This window comes from Seriola lalandi, unplaced genomic scaffold (assembly GCF_002814215.2).
Source record: "Seriola lalandi dorsalis isolate HSWRI2012SDOR001 ecotype SW California unplaced genomic scaffold, Sedor1 jcf7180002054953, whole genome shotgun sequence".
Classification (NCBI taxonomy): Eukaryota; Metazoa; Chordata; class Actinopteri; order Carangiformes; family Carangidae; genus Seriola; species Seriola lalandi.
This window is the reverse complement of record NW_019525504.1, coordinates 1,798,084-1,810,274: the sequence shown is the minus strand read 5'-3', so window position 1 is coordinate 1,810,274 and position 12,191 is coordinate 1,798,084. Positions and strand designations below refer to the sequence as shown.

Sequence of the window (12,191 nt, the reverse complement as noted above, 5' to 3'; positions counted from 1 at the left end):
AAATTATTCACTGGGTAAATGGTCCTTTATATGTCAACTGACTTCGATTACAAACCTTTGTTTGATTTTGCGCAACAGGATTTAATCAATTTACAATTTCAGAGTCAAAAAACTGCTGGTAATTCTAAATGAAAGCTGTTATTAGTCAGTGCTTTGTACAGATTTTAACAGGGTTTTGAGAAGACATAGGCCCTGAGCCGAATGAGCAGAAAAAAAGACTATGTTGAGGGTTCTCTACCGCTCTGCAGAGAACGGCTTTAATGATAAACAGCACGGAGGGGAAATGAAACCTTTTGCGTTACATTTGGGGTTCCCAGAAGCCACTGCAGGTTTAGAAACACTGAGAGAGGTTCCTCTCAATGGGTTGGAGATGCAAAAAACTTGATAGAGAAGAATCAGCTTGCTGCAGTCACTCAGACAGACAGGGACAGAGAGACAGTGACCTTCCTACAGACGTTTAGAGAGAGATAAGTGGCCAAAGGCTGTTACATTGTCAGAGATGATCACCTATCTTCCTTCCTTCCCTTTTCTCAGCAAACCAAATTTTCCCTGTAAACCCGCAGACCAGACGACCTAAGACACTAACACACTCAGCTTCATCATCGAAAACAGAAGATAGCGCCAATAAACGCGACCGATTTAATGTGCGCACAGTTTTGCGTTTCAGAGACAAAGACATTATTCTTTCATTTATTGTGCTGCATCTAGTGCTGGGTTGAAAAAATAAATAAATAAAAAATCTATGCTCCGATTCGAATCAATCTTCATTTTAATAATCAGATATCAATTCATAAAATCCAGAGATCAATCTTTTGATATTTGTCTAGTACAGTTTCCTGTAATGTGCTAAGCTGTAACGCAGTTAGTCTCGCGTGATCTGGTCCAATGAAGTCACCAGCAAGTGTAAAGTCAAATGTGTGGCTGCATTTCACATTTAAAAACTATCAAGACCGTGAAGAGCTGGACAAAAGCAAAGGTATATGCAAGATGTACAAGAAGAAGCCGCGTGTTCCTGCTCATACACACCGTAACTGCTGCACCGGGGTACGTTAGCAACGCATATTACTTACCTACCTATTCTTTCTTTAGATGTGTGTCTAAACTGTTGGTCATGACAAATAGTAAGTGCATTATTCATATCTGCTTTGGGGTCCATTTGTTTTGTAAACACAGCATTAGCTCTCTGAGAATCTCATTCACATCCAAGCAAAATTGGTACTGTAACTGAAATATCTCTAAATGAACGGATATTCAATCAAATTGAATCAGGAAGTCAGTGGCAATACCCAGACCTGCATTCTTGTGTTGGCACAGTTTGCAGCTAGGCTGTGAGACTGTTGCTCTGATGTATACGCTGAGTTACCGCTCAGAAAAATAAGTGACATGCAAGCTGGAGTGCACTTGTTACATAATCACCGACACAGAATTACCAACAGAAAATTTCTGGCTCTGACACCGATGTGCTTATTTGCAACTGTGGCATTTCCCATTTGTTCAGTTCGAATGTTTCTGTGTATTCACAAGGCAAACAAAAATGGGAACAACAGCTGCAAGGAAAATTTCAGCAGAGGTGTCCGTAAATTCTTGTCTGAGCCAGGATGACGAGCGAAGCTGGCTGCTGCCCAGTTCAACCAGCATCTGAATGCCATGTGTGGACCTCTCCTCTCATTCTCTCCCTCCCTAGTCAGGGAAGTCATTTGGCTTTGTGACACATGCCCAAGCGGGCTTGCCAAGGACTCTCAGGCGTGCGTGAGTCATTCTTAGTTAAACAAGAACATGGCTGGCTCCTCGCTTGGTTGGAGGGAACCAGGATCTCCAAACATGGCTGCGATTGGTCCTCTGCAAAACACATCCAGTGTTAAAAAATGACAAGGATGTGCCGGTGGACAGCAAGAGCAGCGGCGAAATCTTACAGAGCCTGAAGGATCTGGAATACAGCTGAATACAGCTGAAGGTCATCACGAATGAGATGAGTCACTGCGAGAACAGAGAGCTGCGCGAAGAGAGCCTTAAGAGGTAGTGCACGTACAGAACTTAGGGAGCAATCAATGGAACGGTTGACCTTTGGGCTGGTGTGGCTCTTCAAGATGCACCATTAACTGTCTTGTAATAGTTCCTTAGCAACTGTCTCATCCTGGTTTGCTCAGAAACAACTTATCTTCAGCTGGACGCGTTGAGTAACTGGCTGCACACATTTATGGTGACAAAGAACTACAGAGACAATCAAGCACCAGTTATTGTCATAGTGGCCCCTTTTCATGACAGTTGACTGAGTTCATAATTTTGTCACTAACTTGCTCACTTGCACTTGGCCACATACTACACATTACACAACTGGTAGCAGTGCTCTCCACAGGACGTTATGTCATTGCAGAACAGTAACACTCACACTGTGTTTTTTAATTATCTCTGGCCACAGTTACAGCTCCGTATAGATACAACAATCAGTACTTTACTGGCTGCTGGTCATCTGTGTCATTTAGGTTATACCACAATGTGTAACACACCATTTTGATTTAAAATGCACTGAACTGCTGACAATAGTAGATTCCCCTTTCTTACTTTTTGGACTTAATTCCACAATTTGGGACATCAGGCGGGAGACAGCAAAGATGCTGAAAGCATCTCTGTTTCAAAGTTTTTCCTTCCCACTCTCACCAAGTGCTGCTCTGTGTGGGAACTGTTGGGTTTCTCTCTATAATATTGTAAAGTCTTGACCTAACCCTGTGAGTGCCTCATATAATATTATTTGGCACTATACAAATAATACTTTTCTTTAAGCTGACAGTTTGTATGACTTCAAAAGAATGAATTAGAATACATACACACACACACACACACACACACACACACACACACACACACATATATATATATATGTATATATATATATACAGTATATATAACACTTTTCTGTGCTATTTTACTAAAACACTGCACACAGTGTTTTATGGATGAACAATACAACGAATAAAATTCAGACAATAAAAGTGCGTTGGGACACAGAACAGAAAAAACAAATATTCTCTTTTTATGAGAATATGTCACAATACGGGCTTCATGTGTTTTTCGTGTTCATTTGTTGGAAGCTGCCCTGGCCCTCCACGAAGAACAGTATCCCAACAAACTGGCTGTACACACATTTCTTTGAAATGTAACTACAGTCTATTAACAATAGTGAAAACGAGGTCCAGGTTTGAAGCAAAATCAGCTTTTTTTTTTAATTTTTTTATTCAAGATCAGGAACTGATTTAGAAGAAATGTGAAACAGTGTTACCCCCAGAATTCACCAGCTGTCCTGCACTGGATGGGTACAGGAAGGGGCCAGCAGAGTTCCTTTCAACAACTATCTTGGGCCCAATCTCCCTGTGCAAATGAGCAAAGCTTTGGGGATTTCTGGCTTTGCATTCCATAATGCTGCAGAGACTGAGTGCCTCACAAAGCCTGACTGCAGCAAATTCCACACAATGGAACTCCACTTTCTCTCCCTGACTCACTAACACTGTCACTCAGTCAGACCAAGCCACTGTTTTGGGGGGGGGGGGGGGGGGGGGGGCGGTGAGGGGGTAAAAGGCATTAAGACATTTAGACAGAGAAAGAGTTGGCTAGCTGCTGACCACCAGACAGAGCTCAAAGGAGGCTAACACAGAAATGTGTCTCCATATAAATGCAAGTACACAATGCAGAACCAAGCTGTGTGGTGACACTGACCCCCACCGAAAGGATTCACCAGCCGTCTTGCACCCACAAACACCAATTCCACTCATGATCTGGACACTCATTCTCTTACATAAGACCTAACATGACAGCTATCCCAAAACTGAAAAACTACATCTTTCCAACTTCTGTTAAGTGTCTAAGAACCTCATTCATCACAGTGCAGCAGAAACACCAAGAAGAAGAGTCTGAATAACAGCACACTCTGGAACTCAAGCACTATGCTTGAATCTCTGAGCTACAAAAGACAATAACAAGCCAGTTTGAGAACTAGAGCATTAACAGACTGACTGACGTGTTCCCAGCTCTGCAGACACATACATACACATATGTATATCATGGCTCAGGTGTTATAATGTTAAAACACTTGTATATAAATATCACATATCGCCACACTCAAAGCGCCATAAAAATATATATTTCAAAATCACAATAAGCAAATAGCCAAGATGTCCAAATATGGAGCACTGGGCTACTGAAAATCCTCCATTACACTGACAAGCTTTGATTCATACAAAGAAGTAATACTTGTCATGTTGAGTCTTTCTCTTGAGCTGCTAAGGTAATACCAGTTAAACAAACAGTTTATATTTGATGTTGGCAAAACAGCGCTGATGTAAAAGCAATCATTTCTCAAACTCCAGCAAATCCCCAAGAAGAGATGCAGCGGTGTCATTACAGAGAGGAAACGTAATTTACTGTCATGCCTCTAACAGAAAGTCCTCCGAGAAAACAGCTGAAAAACAAATGTAGGCCAGAAAGAGCAAAAAGAAAAAAGAAATCTGGGGAAAAAACGTCCATGTTTCTTGGTCCAAATGTCATGTAGAAAAGATCTTGGCACGAAGCCAATGTGCAGTAGTAGCTGTACGCCAAGACTTTTTATTCTCTTACTACAGTGGCCCAGAGGAAACAGAAAGAGATGTTTTGACTTTCAAGAAGTTAAAGACAATAATATTCACAGTTTGAAAAATACTCAAAAACAACTGTCAGTTTAGCACCTCAGTTATCTGGGCAGTGTTTTCTAACTATAAATATGCATATGAATGCATCTATACATTGATTTAATTTTTATTTGTACAAAAATATACAACTTGTGCCCTTAAAAATGCCCTTATTGCTAAATCCAACAGTCATAACAAAGATAAGCAACAACTCTCCACGTGCTGCTCTTCCCTTAGTGTTTCCCTAATGCTATTGTATTATGAATGGATCTTAGAAGAACGCACACAACTAAACTAAAGTTCCCATGTTTTACACTTTTCTTGTGCTTTATCTGAAGCGTTGATCCATAAGAAGATATATTTGTGGTTTTACGAACCAAAAACCATCTCAATGTAGTTTTACATTACCAACAGGTCGGCGAGCCAATCAGAAGACAGGAGGCTCTGAGCCTCTCTTGTGACTGCTTTGTTGTGACATCACAAAGTTACAGTAGTCCTGACGGCTGGCTTTAAGGCTCAGTCTCTGAATACAGGCTGTGTGCATTTCTCTGTGGACTGAGCACTTTGATACTTTCACAGTATAAATATAGAATCTAGACCTGCTTTATAATAAAAAAAAAGGCATGTACATCTATCTTTATATTATATGGGACCTTTGATGACTGAGTTGATAACAAAGGAAAATCCATTCCAACTATAGTACAGCTGTAAAAATATACCATAAAAGTATAATGTATTAAATGGATAAATAGGAGAATATCATCATTAACAAACACTTTTGTTTAACTATGTTTTGTCGCCCAGAATAACAGAAGTGGACAAATGCTTTACCTTTCCATCATGTTCTGCTACCTGCAAACTAAAGATGGTGGATCATCTCACACTCTTATGATATTATTGTTTTAAATTCCTATAACAGCCTGCTGCCAGGTGGAAGGAGGAATGCAGTTCCTAGACCTACACAGCGCATAGCTCCAGGTCAAGTGTCTATACAAAAAAAAACAGTGTTACATAATCCTGCAAAGATCTAAAGAAAAGCTCAGACCCTAAAGTCACTAGTTACAAGATCACTTACAAACTAACCAATAATCAGAGAATTAAATCAGATGCTGAACACTGAACATTCCCCAAATATAACATCTCAGTTAAAATACATGTTTTCAACTCTTTCTCACACTTAGACATTTCCTTACAACATTCCCAAAGTAAGCTCCAGTTTTTCCAACTGCAGACAACCAGCGATGCTTGGAACATTTTATAGAGCAGGATGAGGGAAGGCCAGGTACGAAGTGTGTTCATGTCCCGACACGAGCAGCTGAGCGAAGGGGGGAAAAGCGACAAGTGGCTGAGACTTCAAAGCTCACCAGCATGAGTTTCTGGGAAACCACAGCATGTTCGCCTGCTCTGATCAGCCCCCTGATCACATTTAGACACATCCTACAGACAGCCTAAACAATCTCCTCATTGCTGTGGTGAAGGGTGGATTTTTTCTCTCCTTTGAGGGTATCTGGGCAGGGCTGCACCATGGGTTCCCTTCAAGGCTGTGGGCTGACCCCAGAGGACAAGGCTAATTCTGAGTATGCGGCTGTGGTATAGGCTGGGGGGGGGGTCACTCCTTTGTCCCCTGCCTGCAGCCTGAATTAAGCTATTTATAGACCCATGCATTATGAACTGAAATGCACAACAAGATTGCAGTGGACAATTAAAGACAAAGGGGGGCACATATTTGGGAGATTGGACAGATCTTGACCTTTGTGTTCTCTGATTGTGGCTTTGAGAAACTGCAGCCAGCAACATGTTAAAGGAAACTGCTTGGTTTGTTGGGTGACTGGAGCAGAGTGCTCCTGACAACCAGGACACATTCACAAGTGCTTGTCAAGTAAGAAGCATTTCCTCCCTTTCATGTCAGAGGGAAAGTCATGGAGTCAACATGGAGTTTAACCTGTGCAACGAAAATTCCTCCACGCAAAGTGATAGCAAGGAAGTAACTTAAGAAACTGCTCCACAATGTGGTGCAAAGATCCATAGTCCACAGTGAAAAGCAAGCCTATTGGTCATGCCAGACCCTGCACAAAGATTTTTCCTGGAGCTGAAGTGCACATTTCCTCAAAACATGATAAGGCACCTGGTGGAGTCTGAGGGAGGAGAGGCTGTGGTTTCAATAAAATCTGATTGGACTATGTCTTGCTTGAAGTGTGTTTGATTAGGCTAGATGTCATGCAGGCATGTCTGCGAGAGGGAGATGTTAACATTGCTGTGCAGGGAGCTCTGGTGAGGAGCCTAACCCTCCACATTGCTTGCGGCTGACTTCACCAGCTGTGTGACCCTAAAAACCCTTTTCATTAACCTCTGCAGCCAACAGCTGAACTCACTGGCAGGTGTCATAACTTTGTGAAAACTTACCGAGACGCTGTAATAACCTCTGAAGTAAAACAGGATCAATTATTTCCACAAGCCTCTGCATAAATTTCAAAGAAAAAAGTTCTATAAAGTTGGTTTTAACAGTTTAATTCATTAACACACATAATATCAACCATTTTCACTTCACCACACTCAAATGTGGTAAAAATAATAATAAAAAAAGAAAAGAAAAGGGCAGTCTCTCTACATGCTTTAAGTATTCACTGCATTCCCGTCCACTGTGCCTTGGGGTCGGTTCCCGTTAAATTTGAAGGGAAAAGCTACTTACAGGATGGTAGTCTGAGGAGAAACTGCTGGTACGGTTTCCAGGTTTAGGTGCATACATCTCACGGTGGTTCGGAAACATAGACAGCGACTCGGACAGCAAAGTCCGAACTGTGGTCCGCTGGCGAGCGATAACAAAGCCACCGCGAGTAGACACGGAGAAAAGAGCTGGCCCGCTCGCAGCGCCATTGCTAGCAGTGAGCCGAGCAGAGCATAGACCGCCAGCTGCCCCTCTCACACACCAACAGCGAGCTAGCTCGACTGGGAGAGGCACAGAGAGAGAGAGAGAGAGACACACACAGAGAGCGAGAGAGAGGGAGCGCGAGCGAGGGAGAGAGAGAGAGAGAGAGAGAGAGAGAGAGAGAGAGAGAGAGAGAAGTGGGCCAGTGTTACAGTCCTACACAAGGGAAGTCCAGCAGGAATGTGAGTGCAACTAACTTTTTCAGTATTGACCTTAACGTCGGCAGCTGAAACGTCACACTGTAACGTATTTGTCCTCAGGTAGAAGCCCACGATATTCGGTTTGTACCTTGAAGTAAGTTGAAATAGCATTTTTTTTCCATAGCGCCCCCCAAATCCCATATTTGGTATGTGCAATTTGTCGTAGTCATAAAATGTGTTACAGCTTTACTGTTATAACAAATTAGCGCTTGTTGAGGATCTAAAATGTCCTAGAGCACATTTTGAAATTAGAGTCAATATTTGTTTATCTATTTATTCATTTAGATTTAGGCCATGCACTCACTTGAGGAAAAAAAACTGAATTTCAGAAAAACAGCAGGATTTCTTATAAGAAAACATTTCTCAGAATTCTGAGATAATGATCTTGTTAAGAAAAACGAGAAAAGTTTTCTTAAACTTACAAAGTAAAAACAAAATTCCTTCTCTGTTTTTCTGAATTAACAACATTGAACGAGATTATCTGAATTCTAAGATAATGATCATTATAATTTGATAATCATTATTATCTCAGAATTCTGAGAAATTATCTCTTTAATTCAGAAATACAGAGCAGATTTTCTTTCTGTCAAGTGAATGCATTGCGTGATTTAGGGCATAAATCTTTAGCTACTCTTAAAACCATGCATACTGTATGTGGAAAATACAGATCCTTAGATAAAAGTAGCAAATAGGCTACCAAAGTGTTATAACCAAAACCAAAAATATTTCATCTGAAAGCAAAGTCATGCTTTCAGAATCATTCAGAAGTATCAAAAAGTAAAATACCTCAACTCTAACCTACTTAAATAGAACACTTCAGTCCCAAAAACAATCCCAGCAAACAGGGAACATTCTGTTCACGGAATATTAAGAAAACTCTGCAGAATTACTGTAGGGGAACATTTTCTATGGAGGTCCTACGAACTTTCCCATGGCCTTCAGGCAATGTTTGCAGAACATTCCTCAAACCAAAAATTGATTTCTGAGATAGATAGATAGATAGATAGCTAGATAGATAGATAGATAGATGGATAACAGATGTGATTCATGATGTGGTAAATAAATGTCAAGGTGAGAAGTCTATTCTGATACAAGAAAAAACTATTGTCAGAACTCCAACCAACTCCAAGGGCTCCAGCACTGAGCCAGACTCCCTGATGAGGGTTAGGTGACTGACACTGCTGCCACCAGGAGACTGCAGCAAAGAATATTACACTGGCCACAACATGCTGGTGAAAGATCTGCAAAATCTTGCGCTGCACACATGAAAAGACCTAAGCTAGAAGTGCAGTTTGCTCCATCCCTTCCTGCAGACAGCGTCTGTGTTGCATTTCCAGTCCAGTCTGCTGTTGAGGTGGAATCCAAGATATCTGTATCCCCTCACTGCCTCCACCTCCTCTACAAGAGTGGAAATGGTGTTTAAAATATCCATCAAAGTCATACCAGTGAGGCATACCTAAATGAAATACAGCCATTAATGATAATATTAATTTTGCCTGTACTTGTTCTGACATGTTGACACGCCTGCCTTGAAAAAAGACCTTTAGGGAGGGGGCCTTTAAATAGAGAAATATGTCAAAAATGAGCAAAGGAATGTAAAGAAAGCTCATATTCTTGGACGGCCCCTGGTGGCCCCTGGTGGCAGCCGCAGGGCCTTCCTATAATATGTTTTTCTTATGTCCCAAAAGCTCTTAATAGTGGTGATGTGTTCAGAAAAACAAATGCTCCAGCTAACATTAGCAACAAAACAGGTTATGTTTTAGCACAGCATTTGCATTGTTACAGCCAGAAACTGTTCATTGTGTTAGAATTATGTTTGATAAATATTTGTTTGACTGAAAAATTTTAATTCACCTACTAGTGAACAGTGTAAAGCTAAGCTAATCCATGAGTTCTGATGGGCTAATTAGCATTTGAGTAGGCGCAGGTTTGCTACCAATCAGAAACATTGGAAAGGATTGGAAACTACGTAAGCTTGTGTAAATTAGATATTCAACATTCAAGAGATGGTATTGTGTTGTATTGCAGACTGGTATTTCCAATTGCTGCCACTCAGCAGCAGTTCACAATGCATACACACCTGAGCCTCCTGATTGGTCTATTATCTCAAACTGGAACTTCGCCTAATATTGTTCCTGATAGCTGTACTGTGTGAGTGAGAGGAGGATATGTCTGCCGTTGCTGTGTCAGTGCTAGCATTCCCGCAGCCCGCCATTGTTTGAATATATTGTGGTTTTCCCAATAAACCAACATGTTCTGAGGACTGTGGTGTTTCATTCACAGAGAGCTGTAGTGAAAACTCCATCAATGGTGTGTTTCTCCTCATGTAGGCTATTACATCTCTTCATACGGTCCCCAGTATGTGTAGGTTATACTAACTCTACTGTGACTCCACTGTAGCCTCTTGGTTCAGGAAGCTCTCACTGACACCCCCTTCATGATCTGCATGACCTTTATTTCTTTCAAAGCAACTTGGGGTTTCCCACGTTCCCATTGGCTAGTCATTATCTTATTTAGTTTGGAGCTCCACCATCTGTGTCACTTCAATGTTCACTTCACATTTATTAAGTCAAATCTGAAGTCAGGCCTTCAAACACAGACACAAAAGGTCAAAGTCAAGGTGAAGGTTGCTTCTATTCCCAAAAGAAATAAATAACTACACTGTTCCCAAAAGCAAAACAAAACAAACTGAGGACAGTCGAAAATACAGGATGTGTAAAAAGAGGATATTTAAGGTCCCTGCTGCATATTATAGCATGTTAGTGCCATGGCTATGTTGATCCCAATGCCTCCTACACCAGCTACTGAGTTATGACTGACTTTCCTGTGCCACTGTCAAAACATTTCTTTCAAAAGTGTGTTCACGTGTCAATAGTGGATGTGAAGCTGTGGTTGTTTGTCAGGGTCCAGGTGACCGGCACACAGCTGTGTTCACCTCAGCAAATTATATATATGAAAAGAGAACTGAAAACCCAAAGGACAAGGTCAATGATAGATGACACCCACCTGCTGACATTTAGATATGGACCATATGCTGTGCAGTGTGCCTTGAGAGACAAATCTTTGCCAGGGATCATAGAGACACTGGCTACTCTGCAAACTTCAAACAAACAAAAAGAAAAGTGGAGCAATGTTAGTCCAGAAGCCCAAAGAAGATAAGGAACATGTACAAAATGTTCTGGACACCGGCAGGTAAAAAGGAACTCATATTATTGCACACTCTCCAGTGATCGGGATCTGTGTCTGTACTTCAGAGGACATGAAATCTTTGGTTGTTGCACTTGGGTCTCGGTATTTGACCGTGTCGTTTCTGAAAATCAGGGCTTTGATAATCATCCCTTTAGCCATTTAACGATGCTTAAAAAGTACAGCACCCCGAGGCATCCCGGCAGGAGAATAGTTAAGGTTCATACCACAAGCTCACAGTGTGCCCAGTTTGATTCCAGTTGGGGTTCTTTGTTGCATGTCCCTCCCCTTGTCCCCTGTCCTCCTTTACATCGTCCAGTGTCCAATAAAGGCAAAGAAAAATTGCCTGAAAAAATACATTACCCAGGGTCCTATAAGCTTTCAAACATAGGAAGTGATTAACAATGTCATTGCGACAATCACAGTCTGCAAATGTATTAAAACTCAAGAATTTACAATGTATTTACACATAAACTCAGACACTTAAGACCTCAAAGTTTGGTCCCTTTGTAATCCAAGTATGAGTATAATTTGAAACAACCTTGTTGCTGCTAGCATTAGGTTCTCAGTTTCTGTCATGTCATGCAGTGCAGAGGTATTCAGATAATTCTTGAGATGTCCCGTGAGCTAAAGCACATACCTCATAACTGCAACATGCATGGTTTGATTCCCTGCTGCAGACCTTTGCTGCATGTTGCACCCCTCTGTCTTTTCTCTCTACACTGTGATTGTCAAATAAAGGTAAAAAGCCTTTACTTAACTTGGCTTTATGAATACATCCCAGGGGTAAAGATAGCTCTGCAGTGTCATGAAAATCCCCAAACACCCTTAAAAATGAGAGTCACCTTTCTAACCATAAAGTCACCGTTTCATTCCACATCTCATGAGCTGAGCCAAAGACGGACTGCGCTGTTAAAGGAGCATTTCACAGATCTGAAGCTGAATGTACATTCAGTCAGGAAGACTTTATCTTTATGCTTCACTCATTCATTCAGTCCTCTCTCGCTCTCTCCCTCTCTCATCCCACTTCTTTTAATCAGCTGACTTCAGGTGTTTTCGTTAACCAATCAGATTTAGCTACAAACTCAACCGGCCAATCACCTTGTCTCTATCAGTTTTTAAAATCTGTTCCACACCAGGTCGACCTCATCAGTCCACTCCACATCACATCCAGATCTCCAGGATTCTCTTCATCCCACCATCACCACGTGCCTAGATCCC

The 12,191-nt window shown here is 41.4% G+C and overlaps 1 protein-coding gene across 1 annotated transcript in view; it reads right to left on the bottom strand.

The window, feature by feature from the left end:
* The window catches only part of pxdn (peroxidasin), a 57,915-nt gene extending 50,307 nt beyond the window's left edge, over window positions 1-7,608 (bottom strand). Inside the window, exon 1 of the mRNA XM_023394738.2 lies at window positions 7,348-7,608. Within this exon, the coding sequence (XP_023250506.1) occupies window positions 7,348-7,532 (185 nt within the window). The 5' untranslated portion in view covers window positions 7,533-7,608. The remainder of the gene's footprint in view (window positions 1-7,347) is intronic.
* Between the last annotated feature and the right edge of the window lie 4,583 nt (window positions 7,609-12,191).